We start from the raw sequence: 21,385 nt of genomic DNA, 5'->3' as shown, positions 1-21,385 counted from the left end.
TTAAGCTATACAAATACACTGGCAATTTTATTTATGTTTTTCAAGTCACACCTCCCAAGTTGCAATACCTCTCTCGAATATGGAAACAATTTGTAACGAATGAAACACCCTGTATGTTCTTCTGCTCATAATTGCTTAAAGGAGAAAAACTCGAGTCGAAATAGTTAGGGGAGGATAAAGTTAAAGCCATCCGTGTTCTAGAGGGACGCGAGGTAATCAAGAAAGTTGTTCTTGTCGCAGCAGAGCGGGTTGTCGTTTTCTTGCCGTTTTGTCTTATCGAACTAGCATGGGACACGATTCTTTATTTTCTTTTACAGTGAAGCCGTTGGTCGTACAGATTTTGACGAAGGAGTCTCGAGTTTCCGCTGACAAGAACTACGACGTGGAGTGCAGGACAAGTGGTTCCAGGCCAGAAGCAGTAATTACTTGGTGGAAGGCGAACAAGCCGATTAAGAAAATGGCGCAGAATGTAAGTTTTGTCAGGTGGCAGACGATTATGATAGTTCCTAAGTGCTCTGACGCGGGACATGCATTTCTTAGCGAACAATGAATTGATTACGGAAGCGCGCGGTACCATAAAATTCATGTGACCTGAAAGTAGCATAAAACTACTGGTAAAGAAGAATATCAAATTTTTTTTCAGTTATAACTTTGGACTTATAAACAATTAAAGATTCAAAATTCTCTCTCGTTCTAGAGCTCCCTTCTAGTATGGAGATTTTTTTACGTTTCTTGAGGAATTGAATATCAGGAAGCAGTTTTAAACCCAACAATAATTAAAATCAATAAAGCCCAGAAAATAATCGATAATTTACGAAATTCGATGCGTAGTCTTTTAATAATTTTCAACGTTATCAAACTATTCTTTTCTATCTCTCTATTCCTGGTACGAATTTGTCGGAGTATTTCAGCCCTCAAAAGCAGCTTAAAAACCTTAACGAATACGAGTCCACGAATTTCTCGTTCCTAGGGGTAAACAAATCTAAAAGCAGAAGAAAATCTCTGGAAATCTATTTAACCCTGGAACGCGGAACGTCAAGTGACAGCGTAGTTCGTGACACGATTCTAAGGAAAATTGTCGAAATCGGCGCCCCAGCGAGTTTCCGCAGTTCGCGACGGTTCGTCGTAAAGTTCGAGGAATGAAGTTATTTCGTTTTTGCAGCAAGCAGTCTAGTCCCTCCTCGCTTTTTTCGCCCCCGTTTCGATCGACTCGGCCCGACACTTTCCTTCCAAGCTGACGGAGTAAGCGAGCAAGTACGCGTACGAATTCACTGGATAACCTCCCCCCTTCCTGCGCCTCTCGCCCTTTCCATGCCACTCGATAAATTACGGAAGATATCTTACTTTCCTCTCGTATTTGCGATGCGGCTTTTTCCGTCAACATCTCGGAACGGTTTTGCCGAACATTACACTGTCAAGTAACTTTGCCCTCGAAGTCATCGCACGTTCTCGAGCACGAACTGCTGTATGAGGAAGAGTATATAAATTATCTGTATTAGCAATAAATTATTCTGTTTTATATAATACTGTTTGATTATTTATTCGCGTTGAATTAATGCAACAACGAAGCATTGTGTGTAATTCAGTAGGAATTCAGAATTTAATTTTGCAATGACAAAACACATCGCGTCTCTGTTTATGACAGTCGAACCCTTAAGTTCCTCTAGTTTCGTGTGAAGTACATAATATGAAGATTGATGTCCCAAGATCTCTTCTTACTACTACTGACATTGCCAGTAATAACGTTCAGTACTAAACCGGATTTAATTAAAATCAACCCCCTAGCTGTACCGTTTCAACTAACTGTGCCGCCTCATCAACAGTATCGCCGAGAAACAAGTGTTATTTGCACGTGTTCCCATTCCAAATTCTTGCGCGCGAAATCCACCAGAGCAATTAAAGAGTGAACCAAAAATGAAGCCTCCTTTTGCAAATTTTAAAAATCTGAGTTCAAATTCGTTGTTAGCAGTCAGCGAAACCCCTGGAAATAATTCTTTAAATTATCGGACTGACATAAAAGTCCGTACTTCGAAGCGTATGAGCTGACGCGTTAACGAAATTTCACTTCTTTCACCTTCCATATCTCAGAAACAAATTATCAGCTCAACTTGAAAATTTCCTGTGATTGATGTCTCATCTTAAGGTATCGTTTCGCGTACAATTCAGTTCCAAAGTCGTGGGACCAAAAAGGGGCTATTTATTGGGTCACTCTTTCAGCCGTCAAATATTAATATCCCCCATGTACCTATAAATCATTACCACTCCGAAGAAAGCTACACGCTACTCGAGGGAGAAATGACGCACGATCGAATCCTCTATCCTCCAGCCACGAAACCGCACGACCAAGTAAGCTACCCCAAAAATTACGCACCGACATTTCCGTCGATGTCGTCGTCGCTGAAAGGAAGAGAAGCCAAACAAGTGGATTCCCCGTATAAGCGTGCCGCGGCGCGTTGTAGAGCCGTCAAAGCGTTACGGAGCGAGCCACGAAGGATCTGATTTATTCTGCATCCCTCTCGGAAGAGAGCTGCCGCAATTTCTGCGTGGATAACTTTCGGCCAGCCGCGCACATCCAGCAGCGCGATCGTGACGGTGGCCCCCCGTATACAATCACCCAGGCAGGATATATCGGCGCTGGCTGTTGGACTGTCCGTGGAGCTTTATCGGGGAATTCGATCGCGTCGCAACGAAGCGAACCGAGAGCGCTATGCATTGAAGCTTTACCGAGAGAAGGGAGGGAAAAATGAGAGAGGAGAGAGCCCGACGAAAAACCCAGCGCCGGGGACACGAGGGACGAGGGGGATTGGGGTGGATAAAAGAGAGGGGGAGAAGAGAATACGAAGGAGGGACTCGTGACGCGACATTCATCCTGGCGAACAGTTACTTCCATTCATCGTATTCGCGATACTGATGCGGAGACGCGGAGCCCCTCTCCGATATGCATGCCTGGTGGCGCTATCATTAAAATGACATCGCGGAAACGGAAGGTTAGAGCGCTGGATAAAGAGAAACAGGGAGAAGGGGCGGCGGGAGGGGGGGGGGCGGGAACGAGACGAGGAGACAGTCACCGACCTGCCTCCGCGTAAACCAGCCCGCCATTTTCCTGAATTCCGCCCGACTGCATCATAAATCCCGAAAGAATCGTTAATCTCCACTCGTCCCTTTATTCTCTCATCTCTCTTCCCGCGGCGGTGCGTATGAGCGGCGAATTGATTTTCGTATTAAACGCGTGACAAATTGTAGCCCCGCTGGCAACATGCTACTGTGTCGGGTCTGTTTACGTTTTTTGTGGAATTTCTCAGGTGTTAATGTTTAAACGATTTCGGCCGGGGGGAGGGTGGGGTCGTTTGATGCAATTGCGGGGGACGGATTGAGTGGCGCGGGGTGGTGTTAGGGGGCGGAAAATTGTCGAAGGGAATGGTATACGTCAGTAGGGAGAACATATTTATCAGCAGATCCTGAAATTGAGGGGATGATCGCAATAGTGGGATATCAGTAGTAAGAAGCGCGATTACCGATACGATTTTGTTAAAGTTATTATTATTTTCTCCTGCAGGGATGTCTGTTATCACATTGAATTTATATTGTGGAACGTACTGGCGCAGTAAAGGTATAGATTAGTCCTGGGATATCAATGCTTACACACTTACAGGAGTGGGCAAAGGGGAGATTAAACTGTGAATGGCGAGAGAAATAAGATAGTTTAATATAGGACTAACTCACATGGAAAAAGTTAATATTCCCTATTTTATGTGATTATTAGAGACTAATACGTTACTGCTGATAAGTCAATTTCGTAAAAAAATATGGGTTAGCATGTTTTTGTTCTCAATGCCTCATATATCTTAAAACTTATATTTTATAGATTGGGGGTTGCCACAAAGGGCCAGTGATACCAGCATAATGCTTAAAAGCTTCTATTAAGTTAGTTATACCTACAGACAGGTAGAAATATAAGTTTCAAACTTTCTTTAGACCACCACTGTAGTTGAATAAGGAATTCTTCTTACAGTAAACAAGGAGTCATGAAAATTCTCCTTCAGACGCTTTTATTCTATTTGCCGTCTAGCTGAACCCTTCAAATTCGTATTTGAACCTCCACTGTGCCTGATGTTTTGTTTATTCCTCAAAATCAGTCGCGAAAACGATTGCTTTAAAATCCTCGTGGTCAGTGTATTTCCAGAGACATGCATTTTAAATTGTAAAATTAATGAAATATTAGGGGATGATTATTAATGGCCACTGTACGTGTGTTTTATCGATAGTTCGCGCAGGAACATAACCAGAGCCTCAGCATCCTGAGCTTCGTGCCAAGTATAGATGACGATGGGAAATACCTGACGTGTCGCGCCGAAAACCCTTCTGTTCCTGACAGCGCTTTGGAGGACAAGTGGAGGCTGGACGTGCAGTATCAGCCAGTGGTGACTCTCAAGATGGGTGAAACCTTGAATCCAGATGATATCAAAGAGGGTGACGACGTCTACTTCGAGTGCTCGGTTAGAGCTAATCCGAAAGTGTATAAGCTCGCCTGGTTCAAAGACGTAAGTCCTTGTGGTGCAGTCGATTTACGAGTTTTGGAATTGGTCCATGAACCTACTGTTACGTCCGAACAGTATATTCCGCCTTTTGAGATTCTAACTTACAGTAAATTTTCCTACAAAAATTACACGTGATAAGCATATTTTACTGTACTCCGTAGATTGCAATTTTTAGTTGGGATTGACTTATCAGTTAGATCATCTCCGAACCAAAAATCCCTCTAATGCGTTTACACACGATTAAAAGTAAATTAAATCATTTTACTCACCGTGAATACTGGACATAATAAAATGTAGAGGAATTTTGAAATGAGTTAAATTCTTCCCTAGTTGAAAAGTTAAGTCTTGTAAATAAAATTCACTGGTACAGGTCTGGGTATGAGAAAACGAAATTCAAGAGAATAAGCTTTCAGTTAATACTGAAAGGAACGTTGATTTTTTTAATTAACTGGATTAATATTGAGCAGTATACGTTATATCATTACTGTCATATTGTCGTTCCACTAATAATTATTTTAAGCTTCTTATATTCTCAAGGAAAAGATTCTGGATTTTGAAGGTGTGGAAGTAATAGGATTTAATGGATTTTATTAAGGATCTACAATCATGTACAGATGGAAGCAGGACTCTTCTGGCAAAGTGGGATTGTTTGTTCCAGGGTAAGAAGCTGAAGAACAATGCCACCGCTGGTATCGTCCTCAGCGATCATTCTCTGGTTCTTCAAGGCATAACCCGATACTCGGCTGGTGATTACACTTGTCTTGCTGCCAATAGCGAGGGGGAAACTGCCAGCAACCCGGTGACTCTTCAAATAATGTGTGAGTCTACATTCCTCGTATTCCAACTACCAGAATCTTATTCAAATTCTGTTAAACCTACCCAAAAGTCACTTTATCCGTTCGAAGACTCAATAATACAAAACCTAAAACCTTATCTGTTTGTGGCGAATGCCGGTTTATTCGTTATTCTTATTCCTTCTTCCTCATCCAAATAAAAGTTTGTCCATCTCTAATAGTAAATAAGCTATCCTGCTTCTAAGTCTGGTCCTGCGGCATTCGGATGCAGCACCATATGGGTTGCACGCAAATTTCTAAAATACAGTCGAGCATCGATTTTCTAAATAGAACAGCTTAGGTCTACCAATCGATAATTAATAAACCTATTCGGTTATGTGCCAATTAATTGCTGCCTGAATAATCAATACACCAATAACGTTCTACTGCGCCATTCAAAATGAATATTTCATTTGCATCAGAGTACGATCAAAATAGAATCTCTGAAATACCAAACTAATTTCATAACTCAGCAAGACCACGGCTACCTCTTATTTTAACACAGTCTACTCACGCCTGTCCCCACGACTCCCAAGCAAACGAATAAACCGATAAGTCGAGCAACGATTAAGGTTTCCTTCGATCAACAACCTGGACAGAGAATCACCGAAATAATTACCCACTTCCCATCCCTCAAAGTCGCACAAAAGCGTCCCGTTGGCGTCGGTCTAATCGGAGGACCCCCCGTTATCCCGCCACTCGTTAATCACAAGAACAACGGAAGAGGTCGCGAATAGAATTGCAGCTGGGTGGTTGATATTCCCTGGGCCGATTCTCTAATTTGCCAGCTCTCACCTCGAGTCCTCGATAATTACTTAATCGATGGCAAGTAGCAGCCGAGTACGCGTACTGGGAATCCGGTTTGAAGGGCCCTCGGGCGCTTTGCCGTGGAGAATCGACGAGAAAGGGCCGAGAGGGCCGCGGCCAGAAGGGAGATGGCTAGTTTTCTGTAAAACACACAGCGCGAGTTATTCTATTAGAATGGTTGGTAGTCGTGGCGGTGGCCCAGCGTATCTGCATCTTGTAAATGACCTAAGAGGGAAGGAAGGACTACGATGCATATTCAATGTATGTAAAGCGTAGCTGAATATTCATGTGTAGGTGAACGCGGCCTGGCAATGTGCTAAGCTGGGCCAGGGGGCGCGACGGAGGCGCGCAGAGCTAAAGGGAACGCGCGATTCCGCCGTGATGTTTTAACCCCCCATTCCACGGCGTTGACACTGATCCCCCCCCCCCTCGAGTCACTCAAGAATCTCGAAGATTGCTTCCACAGCTCGGTTGCAGACAAAAATTTCTGCGTTCCGATGCTGTGTTATTAGAGGGAGGAGTTTGAGGCTTGTTCGTTGGATAGAGTGTTAGATAGTCGTGGTTGAAAAATCGGGAACAGTGACAGGTATATGGTAAATTCAGTCCCTTTCGCATTCCTAACTTTCAACTGAATTCGTGCAACTTTTTTAATCCCAAATGTTCCAAGGGGAACAATTCAATTTTGAACTGGAAGAACTTTTTCAGTGGAGGGGTTGGAGTGTTGTTTCTGGCGTTAGATTGTGGTTTAGAAATCTGAAGGTGTGATGTGTGGTAAATTGAACGAATTTGTGGCTTCGAATTGAATTTATAGAGCTTTTCTAGAATTATTGTGTATATAATTTTTTCGTACTTCCAACCATTTTTTAGATAATAGCGTTTGAATATAGGGAGGTCCGATTACAGTAATCTTTTTGAGGGACCATTTTTTTATGAAATGGAAACATAGTAGGTGGTGAGCGCAAAAGAGATCGCAGGTTAACAATAAGGGCCACCCTAATGTACATGTGTAGGGAAATGTGTACTGGGACAAAAAGAAATTGGCAGAATTTAGTCGTTCCATAGCTTTAACCGTGTTTACAATTAATGGATACAAGACGAAGCATAGGAAATATTGTAATGAGAGAGCATTATGTAAATAGAATACTTCTTCATCTAAAAAGCAGATAAATACGACGAGCACAGAGGAACGGGCAAGAAAAAAACTTCTAAAAGCAACAGATTAAGGGGACTAGGCAGTCGAAAAATCGATTTTTTATTGCATTTTCCGAAAGTACTATCTTTTCTCGATAAAATGCCGCTTGATTTATAGTACAATTCGCAAAATTGTAGATTTGACAGCTAAAAACGTCAAGCGGCAACCTTTAAATGCGTTATTCTCGAATATTTTTTTCTCTTCCTTTTTTCCTGATTGCGAGTGAATTGAGGTTCAAATCGACTTGGAAAAAATTACAGGATGTGTAGAACTTGTGTCATTTCGGCGCAAACCTCTGATATGGTCTGTAAAAATTCGAGATTTTCATAAAAAAAATTAAAAAGTCACCGGATTTTGGTAGCACACAAACAAGGATGGTGCGCTACCAGCTCGCGTGTGGGAGGGGGGGTCTACTAAATTAATTAATATATTAAAATATATGGATGTTTTCCTATTTTTTTTTTATATAGTCTCTCAAGACAGCGTACTAAAGGTAGGTAATCAATTTTTTTATGAAAACTGTAAATTATTCCTGAAAAAAAATTCTTGAAATGGCTTACTTTTCCGGCCGTCACAGTGGTGTTCCCCCTTAAATCTACATACACAGAGGGAAGAGCTAATTATTGAGGAATCCCACAGCAGGATGTAAACCCATCTTACATTGTTTTCGTTCAAGAGGCTTAGGCTGCTTTCATGTCTCGCATGAAAGCATCCGGTGCAGCCTGCAAGACATTATTCTATCTAAGCATATCAGTTAGTTCCAACCACGTGATAATGCGTATTAATGAGTCCTCGAGCAGTGCCACCGTCCCCTGAATCGACGAGCGCGATGCTGATGATACGTCGCTGCCTGCCAATGCGGTGCCCCCTCGACTTCTCGTATTAGTAATTAATCCTGCAGTGCATCAAACGCATCAGATTGAAACGGAGCCGCCCCCGTCGTCCCCTATTTCCGTCGTAAATCATCCCCCGTGCCATTTGGTATTTCCGTATGCCGCGGCCTATTGCAAATACCGATGACAAGGGAACTTCCTATCACGCGATCGATCGAACCTGCCGCGGCTTGAATGGTGTCAACCGTGTTCTTCCGTTTCACGACGCCAGATCGCATTGGGGGATTAAACGGTCCTCTCCAGTGCCCAACCGTCTTCTCCGTTCGCTTTCCATGCGAGCCCCCGTGTCGCTTTTGTTCGCGGGAAACGGTCGAAAGTAGTTTCCCATTCGGGGCCAAGGGGCTTTACACGATCATCCCCATTTCACCTCGCCAAAGTAATCAATTTTCCCGCCCTGAATGGGGCAAACAAATTTCAAGCTCGGTAGAGTTGCCACCGAAAGACTTTCCTTTGAGGCGAAGTTTGCTAGGGAGTTCTTTTGTCTCCTTCAAAATAACAGGGGTAATTGTTGAGCACGTAAAGGTCCTGGGCTGGAAGAAATGTGTGCGAGTCAATGGGCTAGGTGGGCTGGGATTCTAAAGGCTGCGCGTCGTTTTATTGGTGCGGAACTTGCACGTTTCTGCTGACCACATGCGCGTCTTCTTTCGTGGAGCTCAATCGCGGCTGATGTGCCGTGAAACTGGTCTTCTAGTTGCTTTTCAAAGCAGAGAACGAGGTTATTAGAGAAAATACTGGTGAATGAGATGTAAACTGTTGGAACTAAGTTTAGAGACACCTTAGACGCTGTGCATCAGTAAAACGTAGTTAATGTCTACAGGGTATGTTTGCACTAGCTTCCTTTCATGGCTAGTGTGTGAATATCTCGAAGGGAAACAGGTAGCTGGTAATAAGAAGTTGAGTGAAATTATATTTTCATTCGCGGTTCGAGATAAGTGTGCACTAGCGCTCGCTTCATAGACGTAGAGGAAGTAGTACAGGTCATGCATTTCCGATACTTGAAGGTTTCTGATTCCATGCGAAATTAATGTACAACAGGGTAGCGTGTCTAAGTAAAAGTGATTGGCTCAGCGAATGTCAAGTTGCACTCAAATTCGTTAAGTAGCATGTGTGCGTTATCTACGTAGACGTCCAGAGTAGAAGCTACATGCAACCGCAACTGGCTATATCGTCCAACTTACCCCTGTAATAGGTCAATTGGATCCGAGTGGTCATTTCAGTTTATGTCACAGTCTATGGCTTCTGATTCGCAAGCCTGTTCAATAACATTAGGATGTAATTTTACGTGGAATGATAACGTTACTCTGTTTTGACGTTTGAATTGCTCAAACTAAAGTACAGTCCGCGCAGAGAATATGAAAGTAGCATGGTCAATAATCTGTTTACAGTAATTGCATCCAGTGGTGTCTATTTTATTGCGTTTTATTATCGTGCTTTATTTTCCAGGATGCGAAGAACTTGTATAAATAATAAAGAAACATTCTTTAACACGTGAAGGGGCGAGACTACCCCTTACAGATTTTGTACCACTGATATTATCTATTACAGGCATAAAAATATGTTTCAGCAAATGCTTTCCGACTTTCAATTGAAAACAACATGATGTATTCATTAGTAAAGGAATCATAAAACATATGCAATCATCGTTCAAGCCGAAACCTTGGAATCACTTGCTTATTTTCGCGGAAATCGTGTCAGAAGACAAACATTTCCCTAATTCAAAGTTGATACTTTCAGTTATAATTACGATCGACAAGAGAATCGTGTGGTGCTTAAAATTGTATTATCCAGACAACCGAAAAGGGGAAGTAACCGTCAGTAACAAAAAGTCAACGAAATAACTCTCTCGACTCGTTCTTTATTAAATAATCCCACGGAGCTGAACAATCATTCCGTAATTCTCCCTCGAAACGGGGAGTCATGAAAAATTCTAACAGAAGGATTCGCGTTTGCAGACACGCCGGTGTGCAAGGAAGGGAAAAGTGAGGTGGTGGTCGGCGCCCTGAAGCAGGAAACCGTATCGTTGGTTTGTTCCGTGGAGAGTCATCCGGCACCGTTGACTTTCCATTGGACATTCAATAATTCTGGAGAGCTGGTGGAGGTCCCTCATTCTCGTTACTCTCACGTGCCAGCGCTCGGGACGCCGTCCGTCGCCGAAAGCCTGAAGGAGTACCAACAGTTCCACGGGTCCAGGCTAAACTATACGCCTGCTACGGAAATGGACTACGGCACGGTGGCGTGCTGGGCGAGCAACCAGGTTGGAAAGCAACGAGCGCCGTGCCTCTTTCAGGTAAATGCATTTCCCTTATTTCCCATGTGCTACAGTGGCAGCAGTCTCACTCGAAATTTCTTTCCGTTTCTTTTCTGAGGGCGGGGGAGAGTAGGGTTGTTACTGGAACAGTTTTGGTAGTATGGTTCTACAGGCTGATGTGTCTATTATTTCATACTGTTGAACGATGTACTTGCAGGTTGAAATTAAATTTGTGAATCAGTATTACTGACTCCTCAGTATCAGCATTACGTAATGTTAGGTGTACGGAAATGTCTTGTTTTAATACATCCATTTGTAATTTTACCAGAAAAGTGGCAAGTAGCCATAGATAGGCAGGGAAAATAGGTTGGTTAAGATGACATGTAATATAATTTACTTGTAATAAAGCGAACAAACTTTTTCACTGACTTAACGATAGCACGTTTCATGCCGTGGTAGAAATTCGGATTTTTACTGGAACCATAAAAAGTGGTGACGAATTTAGTTATAGTAAAATAGTACTATTCGTAATTTCAGCTTCTTTTTGGTCTATTTTGATTTCGACACTGAATTGGGGAATACCTTTTTCGTTTGAATGAAAGTTTCACTTCTGATATAAATATCGTGGACCACTGCTGGTATATTGATATTAGAATGTTAGCTGTTAGGGACTTTTCTGAACAGACTATGAAATACGTTCACACATTTTCTAGCTCTTTTTGTCGTTCGCAAACTAGGTTTGTCTCTGTTAAGTGGACATATCCGATATACTGATTGTGAGACATAGAAGTGTGTCATATAAAAAGAAATTGTATGTTGAGGGGGAAATGAGTCATGCAAGCCATTTTCACAATGTCTAATACGTTGTATGTACAGTTCAGCTTTTCTAATGATAGAAAACATTACGCGACATCAGTACACTCGAAGATTTAGTTACCTTTCACTATGAATTTGTCGAGTTTCGAGTTTCGAATTTTAACTTTATTATCATTCAAATAATTACGAATAGTATTGCATTTTATAGAAACATAAGAGCCATTCGTGTTATTTTAAATTCTTCGTCATAAAATTAGACTTGGTAAACCACTTTCTACTAAACACATCGATTTAATTCTTATTCGTTTCATGAAGTGAATATTTCAGGACTTATTTTACAGAAGCTCCTACCATAACAGAAATACTTTTAACACGTGGCGCAGAGATAGAGTGAAAAATTCGAGTTTGAGTTTTCGACGAACTCGCACGTTTTGAGCATGAACACGATTTGACCATTTTCAGAGTGATGTCGGTGTAGCCGCGTGTGGGAGTAACGGTATCTTCCGAACGAACGAACCGGGAAAAATGAAACTTGATACGTGACTTTGGCTCGTTTCCACTGAACAACTGTATTATTGGAAATAGATAAAATTCACTTGCATTTATAAATTCAGGGATTCTTGATCATCTTGCTACATTTCCCACCAAGAATTTCACATTTAAATTTGAAGTTTTTGTCCCCCAAACTGAACGATTTTATTCGTATTAAATAGCAGATTTCCTTCTTTTCTTCGTCACATATTTGTCACTCGTAAAATAGAAATTCCTTTTAGATCCACCGACGAATAAACATTCAAAAGCGTAAAAACAAATGGGTCACAGACTTGTAGGTAAAGGGTTAACGAAATGTCGTATTTTTTTTATAAGAAGGAAGTGGGTACAACCTGTGACTCCTGTAGGTAGCAGAAAGGAGAGTTAGGTACCCCGGATTTTGGAAAGCAGATTAACAAGTATGGTGGAAAAAATCAGTGGCAGGAATGGGTTCGATTAGAGGGAAATACCGTCACTTTGCTGGTACGTTATTCGAACGCGACGGCCATCGTTGCAGATTGAGCGTGCAAACACAGAATTGCTTTTAATGGTTCGGAATCGAATTCCTTCGAAAATGGAAAATGGAGGGCCAAGGTAGATATCTGATGGACGTTGACCGACTTTCATGTTCGTTCGTATCTATCTAAACACGATGCACCAACGATACGTTAAGGTAAACAAATGAAAGTGGTCCCTTCGTTCAATTTCCGCAGTGTTGGATTCACCTCCAAAATTATATCAATAATCTTCGCGGGGCGAATATTAATTTGCACGATGATTGCAAAGTAATTAAAAAAGTGCTGAAAATCCTCCCTTAAATTCAGAGATAAATCTTTCGTTCTCTACATCTCCTTGCCATTAGTGCAACATTTGACGAGTAAAGGGCGAGTCAATCGTTCGCATTACTGGAACAGAAAATCACCTATATTGGCTAATTATCCTTTCATCGCTTCAGTGAGTATTATATGCTCCGAAGTTGATCGATACTTCCCTCGATCCTCGATACTCTCTATAGGAATATCTAGATTAGAGGAGCCAATTGGACAATGGGCGACCTCGTTCCCGCACGTACACGCAAATACTTATGGTAATGAGTATTTCTGTAACGACATGTATCACCTTTGATCAATGCTATCAATCAAGCTTCATCAATTAGTGCAGTCAACACAATGCCTCGTGATAGTTGCATTGATCTATTCAATCTAACCGTAGTTACAACCTAACATTGAGTGCTCCCAACGCATTCAAGTGTACGCACACACACACACACACACGCATGAACAAGCAAACATATACATATTGTAAGGATGGCATTAAACGTTCGGTGTCTTGCAGAGATATAGGGGTGTTAAGGCAGCAGGGGGTGATGTCGGTAATAAGAGACATATTAAACATAATGTTTAGACGTTAGTACTGTAACACGTACAGTGCTCGGTGCACTTAAAAGTCCACTTAAACATGCTTCTCCATTGACCAAGACAAGCCGATTGATCGAGAATATTTAACAATTACCAGCTGCAGTGAAACACCCTGTACAGTGAAAGGTCACGTGTAGCATTTGCTGTGGTTTGTAAATGAGCTAATTTGCCTTTAATCATTCTGATTATACATATCTGAACACGCTGCAGGCGTTTCTGGTCGGAAATGACCCAGTTAACAGGTTAATTTTGAACTGCCGAATGAATTACATATGCTACATCGAGTAAACGTGCGCTGATCATGTCTCGCGACTTACTGATGCACAGCGAACGCGTTAAGACCCCGGTGGTGTGTGTGGAAATGTGACCAAATTAGTGCATCAAAGAACACATTTGGCAGCTTCTATCCTCAAGAGTATCGATTTCCACGCCACTTGCTCACTGGATTTACTAGATACTATCCGCGGAGTTGATAGCTCTTTCCTTCACGAATTCCACACATTATATGCTCTTTTGTTGCGCCCCATAGGATATAAGTTCTCATCGCGACGGATCGTACTTGCACAAAATATAAAAGCGCTCTTTCTGTCGTTCAAGTACAATCATCCTACTTGCAATCATTTGACGCGCGCGTGGAAATACTGAAAGCTGAGGATTTGGCGGATCCTGCTTTTGTCGAGCTCCGATAGAAATGCAGCGTCTTGCCAAATATACGAAGAAAACATCGCGGAAATGTTACCGAGGAAAATGATTTCAGTTGCCAAAGAAAAAGGAAAAAGAATATTTAACAGAGGAAATACTCTCCGTAACAGAGTTGGGTAATAAAATTGAATCGTGTCCTTTTTTATTTACTATTGCTTCTGAAATTTAACTCCCACTCCTGTTGTACAGTATTTTCAATCGATCATAGGCTTACGCTTCTCCCTTTTCCTCTGTGATATATCTGCGATATTAATATTTTCAATAAAGACACTCTATTTTTAATAATATATAAAAATTAACATTTATCAAATTTCTGTGTAATTTCCCAGCAAAAATATCCTATCAGATTCACGAATATTTCACAAAAAATTTGCAGTAGTTTCTTTTCATTCTACACATTCGCGTCACTCTTTCCACCGCGCTATACAGTGGGTGGCCAAATTATTATACTGAAACAAAAGGTTTGAGATTTTGTAAGTTTAAGCGATAAAATAAAATATATGTCTCGTTTTTAATATTATAATACTATTTTTTTAATACTAGTATATGTATTTAAGAATTGCAAATTAAATACATTTAGGTATATAGATTTAAGACTATATTGTACGAGAAATACAGGTACTCGATACTTGGTGACCCCGCCTTTAGTTTTTATGACGGTTTATATTCGACGTGGCATGCTTTCAATGAATTCTGTGGCTACTTCCTGCAGTTTTGGAATATTCTGGCACACTCTGACGATATTTTCTATTATTTCTATCTTATTAGTAATAATTTTATCCCCGCCCTTTTAAAAACCAATGAGATTTATATGTCGAAAAGTTCCTCACACTGTTGCCAGATATTGCAGCTAATTAATCAATAAAAATACTATAACATTCCTGCATTGTTGCTTTAATCACAGCCGCGACATTCACAGATTTCGATAAAAATCTTTTGAGTACAATAATTTAGCCACCCTCTGAATAATAAAATCCCGAAATAAAAGATCTTACATTCACCTAGGTACTTTCAGCAGTAAACTTCGGCGAACGGTAGACCAGGTGCGCGTACTCACCCGCACCCATCCAGAAATTCGTTAACGCAATATCGCAATTTTTCAAGCGAAAGCCCATTCATGCCTCTGGACATTCAATCAGCCACGCGTTCTCATTTTTTCCCAGGTGATAGCCGCGGGCAGGCCGTACGCCCTGCACAATTGCAGCGCCACCGAAATGTCCGCGCCCGTGGAAGTGGAGGAGCTCAGCGCAAAGTCTGGCACCGGCTTGCTGGTCCGTTGCTTGGAGGGCTACGACGGCGGCCTTCCAATTTACAGCTACCAGCTGGAGGTGGTCGCCGACGAGGAAGGCGGGCCGATTTTATTGAACAAAACTGTACCGGCCGGCTCGAGCGGGCCGACATTTGAGGTGGCGGGCCTAACGACGGGAAGGAGCTATCGACTTTTTCTGTACGCGATTAATGCGAAGGGGAGGAGCGAGCCTGCCATTCTCGAGCCAGTGACCCTGAAAGGTGTCGCCATGTACACGACAGGTGAGTGCACTCGCTCTCTAATACGCCCCGTGTTTAGCGGAACCGTTCGACAGATGTCAAATCGACCGGTAGGTAAGAACCGGTCGCATTAAACGGCTTTTTACGCTCGTTTCCTGCGTTGACGTTCTCTGGGTCGAGGAGATCCCTCGGCTGCACGCTGCTAATGTGTATAATCAATGGAACAGTGGTTCTTTTCTAGAGTACAGTAGTCTGCAGTATTCGTTTCATATACAGTGTAGCATCTCTGAAAGCAACTTTAATGGACACATAATTTCGGAGCTTATTTAATTCGCGTTTCGTGTCAGACGATCACGATTATTTCAGAAAACACAGACCCCGCGTGGCTCTTCAAACTCGCGACTGTGATGGAATTATCTCGCAACGATATCTTGCTTTATCAAGTTCTGTTAATTTACGAACACCTAGGGACAAGGGGGCCGCGAATGGAAACTGGACGCTCGTGCACCTCCGCGATTCTGTAATTCGACTGGGACGAAGTTATTTACATTATCGAGTTCAGCAAAGCATCGAGAAGTTTTCTCGTTACCGACGATGATTATTTTCGTATTATCTGTAAGGCAGAAAGGGGAGCCCGGCGAAACTGGGACGTCCGTGGAGCGAACTTCTTACCGTTGACAGAAACAAAAGGAAGAAGGGAAGAAGGACGTCCGGTAGATTTCAAGTCTCGGCCGCGAGTTCGTCCCTGAATCGCAGTTCGGCCCGATTAACGGGCAAGAAAATGATCGAAGTAAACAATAAATTGAAAAATATAATTGGAGGATGTAGCCAACCCCTTTTATCGAACATCGAGCTTGCCGATTGGATATAACTATCGATGCCCTATTTTCCGTTAGAGGCAATACTCGATGGCCCTCGACAAGACTCGTTGCTCCTTGTCCGGAGATACAGCCGTGGCTACAGCTTTGCGCACCAGCTATATTTCCATATCCAAGCTCAGTTTAGTTTGTCAAACACCTGGCTGTCATATGGAAAGTATGTAGGTATATTACCAGAAATTTTCAACTCTGCTCCGTATATCAGCACGTGGTGGGATAATCTTTTCTCTTAAGGGGACATTCTACTCTCTCGGCCGAAAAATCGGCCACTTTTCGGTGGTGGTTTTTATAATGAAATAAACACTTAACGTTTTCGAATTTTTGGGGGTATATTCTACCACTCTTGAAATACAAGAAAAAATCTTTGTTGTTTGTTTATTTCATTTGTTTACATAAATATTTCGCAGTGAAGTTGGCGGCTTCAGAATTGCTGGCGGTTAAAATTTCGCTCGACTGGATCATTGGAAATTAAAAAAACCAAACGTATTTCTAATTCGCAGGAGTATGGTTATCTCGCTTTCCACGAGAGGGCAATTTTGAACCAAAATTATTAAAATGGGAGTCGATCAAAGTTGAAAGTACCGAAAAGAGGCGTTTCTTTTCTGTTTAATAAATATAAAATATGGGGAAATGTTAAAAAATCTTCAGATATTTGTGGTTAGCGAGATAGCCATACTCCTGCAAATTAAAAATACCCTATGTTTGGTTTTTTTTGGTTCAGATGATCCAGTTGTCCGAAATTTCAACCGCCAGCAATTCTGAAAACGCCAACTTCACTGCGGAATATTTAAGTACACAAGTAAAATAAACAAACAACAAAGATTTTTTCTTGTATTTCAAGAGTGGTACAATATAATCCCCGAAATTCGAAAACGTTGAGTGTGTATTTCATTATAAAAACCATCACCGAAAAGTGGCGGATTTTAGAAGAGAGCCGAATATCCCCTTAACAGATTAACAAATTCGTGAATGTCTTCGTCAGATCTGTAACTGGTTGACGACGAAAGTAGCACCAACCCAGAGTAACTATTACACCATACTCTTTTCAAATTCAACAGGCACCTCAATTTACTGATCAGAAACACGATCCCAGCTCCACACTCATTAACACGTTCAGGACAGCGTCACTCAATGTGAAAATACTATTTTCTTTATTCTATTCTGTTAAACGAAAGTACGTATAGTTCTCGGCCATCAGGATTTGATTTTATAATCATCACTACAAGAATAATGAGTAGAATAGTGCCGCTTGGCCCTAACAAGCGTCGAACGTTTTGGGGGCATTTGGGAAAATTGATCGCCGACCCCGAACATGTCAACTTCCCCATCAACACCCAAAGGTTCCCACCAACAATTCCCCAAGGGTCGAATAAAGCATCGTACTATCGGCCGTCAGAATCGCCCAAACAGTCGCACAGACGCGTCAAACAAAGCGCGATCGACTCGTATAAATCGTCCCGTTGCCGTTTTCACGCGCGCTCCCGAAATTCACAGGTTAAAAACGGTAAAAGGCCAGCGTCCATCCCGTAACAGCCGCTGGCGCAGCGGCCAGTCGTCACGCCGGCGGGGGAGGTGGGAGGGGTGGGGGTGGGGGTGGTCGGCTTTTGAAAAATGGACAAAGGCTGGCGGAAAAACGCTGAGTTCCGTTTTTGACGGTCAATTAGCGCGTGCACGTGGCTCTAAACGGGCACCAGCCACGCCTATTATACTCGTGATAGGTGACGCTAGGCCGGCGGATATGATTGCAATTGCGCAAATAGTCCGACTGGGCGCGTCAGTATTGCAATTAGTCGGTTAACCGACCCTCAAACCCGCACCGTCACCGAGACCTGGCTCACCCTGGCTCACCCTGACCCCCATAAGGGAGCCTCGCCTGTGGTCGGGGGAGGGGTTCGAGCTCGCGAAGGAGGGACGAGGGGGCACGGAAACCGACGGCAGCCTCGCCTCGTAACGCTGAGCGCAGCACAACGCGACCGCAGGTATCGGCCTCTGCGGACCTTGCAATTAACAAAACAGATTACACTCAATCAACGAACACCTATATCTGTTCCGGCTATGCATCGAGACTGTTTCCACTGGGCTCACGGTGGCCCTCCGTGCCGACCCTTGCGCCAGGCATCCTCTACATACGACACACTGCTCGATGCTGACGAGGGTGGGCTTGAAAGGAGTAGGTGTGCTGTCGGTTGGGACCTTGGTCTTTGCTCTCTGTTGCGTACGTCACCTGACGGCAATGCACGACTGAGTCATTTAATTTTGGTTGCTACAACATTAACGCGTTAGAACGTTTCTATAACAGGGTAAACTGTACAATGATTGGCACCCTAAATGGAAACACAAATTGGAATGTCTATATTTTTTTTGTGACGTTTTTATATGGTCTTAATTTTCAGTTATTACCAATGACTATGGATTTGTCCTTAAAATAAATCATCTTGAGTACCTATTAAGTCTTTTATTTTAAGAATATTTAATGAAAAACAGAATTAGGCATAAAAGTACAATCATTGGCACCCTAAAATTTGAGGTTGTATAGAAAAACATATGTAGTTAAAAATGAAATTTAAAGTGTTTAAACAGACTATTCCATTCGCTATTAAATACCTACAACACTTAGTGAATCTGTATTTCAATCCATTACGTAGTTATAAAGCGACGAAATATACTTACCTACCCCTTTATCAAAATTTTAAGAAAACACCTAAAACTCACCCCTTGGTCCCACTTTGTGGTGTTGCCAGATTTAAGATGCGTAGTTTACCTACTGGGCATTGCAGTGTCGTAGTGAAAGAAAAATAAGAAATTGTAAAAAAGTACTTTCTAAGCTTGTACTTCTTAATATTTGGCTTTTTAATCAGGAGTGCCAATGAGTGCAGTGCCAGCATTAGTGGAGTTTACCCTACTTCACGTGGCTTTGCTCTAAACACCGTATTCAAGAAATATTGTGTACCTATAGTAGTGTTCGCGAAACAAATGTCGTGCATTTGTGGTAAGAAATTTTTGCGTTGTGTAGGAATGTATTTTGCAGGGACGTTTGAGAAGTGGTTATGCTGTGGTTTCTTGTGGTACCCCGCGTTTAATCGTACCAGTTTGCAGTGGTACACTGGAATTTGGCGCGGGGTTTTACAGTGATCGATTGGGTGGATTCACTGCTTCTTGTCCTTGTATTTTTCAATTTGTTTCACGTGGTGGCGTGCGGCGAGGAAGGCCGTGGAGCGTTTCTGCGAGTAAGATTTTGATAGATAGGTTAGCGGCATGGGCCTGGATTGATTTTCTGCAAGTAGAATAGTGTAGAAGATGTAGTAACAGATCGTGAAATTTGGGAAAAGTTAGAGAAGCTAGTAGAACGATCTGGCGTGTCTTCCATTTGAAAATAGCCAGAGTGGAAAAAAGAAATCGCTTTTATGGAATTTTATTTACTTATTTACTTATTTATATATACGGGAAAACACTTTGGTACATAGATAATAGAGAAAACCAGCAGAGGGCTAATACATAAAAGTAGAAACACAGAAATGAACAAAATAAAGGAAAAAAATAAATAGTGGCAAGATAGAAAGTAAGCAAAAAAAGAATAAAATACAACGAAAGTAAATAGATATTAACGAGAATTGTTAACCAATTGGTGATTGGATGTGAAACTGCTATGCTGGTGGAAATAGTAGATGTTGTCTTCGATGGCAGGTGCAGATGTAAACGTTTCTAAAACATGTACAAAGCACAATAGTTCAAAAAGACATTGAAGATCGACAGAGTGCTGCATCAACACCTTCCTTTAGTTTTTCAAGAAACACGAATTTTTTAACAATACCGTAAAGACACAGTAAATATTACAGTAGGCTACATGTTAACTTAAACCCACTTTATCAATTCATTTCTTTTCAAAAACAGCTGTAAAGGCAAATTTTATTCACGAATAGTGATTTTCCAAATCGAAATTCATCATTCGGTGATTCACCCTTTATAGACAAAATTGAATTGAAGAATATGAAGACCCCATCTCCTTCTTTGAATGGATCATTGCACTTTTTCTTCCACGCATGGTATCAATTGCCACCACCAGTATAAAGATCTCCTACGTAACACGCGTCCACATCACAAGAAAAGCTTAAAGAAAAAAGTGCAAACGTACTTCCCAATCCATCGTGTATTCAAATTCGTTCAAAGAGCGAAGCTCGCGCTCGCAGAAGATGATGGCGCCCCGCGTGTTTGCCTACCCCGTTTTCATCGTATTTCCTCAACAAACGGGTTCATCGCGCATTCTTCTCCACCTTTTCGCTCGCTCTGCTAGAAGTTCGCCGTGCAAAGGCGACTCCATCGCCCGTGTCATCATTTCACACCCTCGAGAGCATCTTCGAAGACGTCGCTCTCGAGGCGTCAGAGCATCGAGCCGTCGACCGTGTATGTTTATCGAATTGCACGCAGCGAGTTTCTCTTGGTCCCAATGGGAGTAGCTTATAATCGACTTTACCCAAGCACCACCAGGCGTCATAATGGAAAGTCATTGGCAGCATACGGTCGCGGGTCAACAGCAGGTTAATTCAGTTTACCGGCGATTTCCGGGGCGATCAACCGTGTAGAGAGCCTCCAGCTGCCCCCTTCTCCTTTCTTCGTCACGCTCCCACGCTCTGACCCCTCCTTCTCCCTAATTCCAGCGGGTTTGACTTCGCACAACAGCCTCCCTCTGTGCGAGGGTGGCGAGGTGCAAATATTGATTTGACGACCGTAAGCTCGCGGCGCTGATTTACTCCAAGGACGTGGGCCATCCGAGTCAATTTGCGGCCCCTTTGCTTTGTCCGTGTCCGACAGACCGCCATCGAGGTCAGTTCGCCAAGAAAGTCGCCGCAGAGCCCTTTGTACGGCTCTCTTCGCGCATTCAGCGGTTCCGTTCTGCGAGGCACTTGTATCTTTGCCGGGGACTTCTCGTCGAGACGAGTGGAACGATGGATATCGTAGGAGTGTCGTGCTAGCATCACTCACGAAGTGGTTAATTCTTTGAAATATTCACGGTGGTTCCCGTCGTAATGGAAGACGCGTCAAA

The 21,385-nt window shown here is 42.4% G+C and overlaps 1 protein-coding gene across 3 annotated transcripts in view; it reads left to right on the top strand.

Annotated features, from left to right (window-relative positions):
* The window catches only part of LOC143368356 (neural cell adhesion molecule 1), a 165,332-nt gene that overhangs the window by 123,913 nt on the left and 20,034 nt on the right, over positions 1–21,385 (top strand). For all 3 annotated transcript variants that reach the window (XM_076811000.1, XM_076810999.1, XM_076810998.1), the window contains exons 5-9: positions 318–469; positions 4,266–4,541; positions 5,197–5,356; positions 10,216–10,550; positions 15,142–15,508. In XM_076811000.1, the coding sequence (XP_076667115.1) occupies positions 318–469; positions 4,266–4,541; positions 5,197–5,356; positions 10,216–10,550; positions 15,142–15,508 (1,290 nt within the window). The remainder of the gene's footprint in view (positions 1–317; positions 470–4,265; positions 4,542–5,196; positions 5,357–10,215; positions 10,551–15,141; positions 15,509–21,385) is intronic.

This window comes from Andrena cerasifolii, chromosome 4, assembly GCF_050908995.1.
Source record: "Andrena cerasifolii isolate SP2316 chromosome 4, iyAndCera1_principal, whole genome shotgun sequence".
In the NCBI taxonomy this organism is placed as follows: Eukaryota; Metazoa; Arthropoda; class Insecta; order Hymenoptera; family Andrenidae; genus Andrena; species Andrena cerasifolii.
This window is presented reverse-complemented; position numbering and strand designations above follow the sequence as displayed.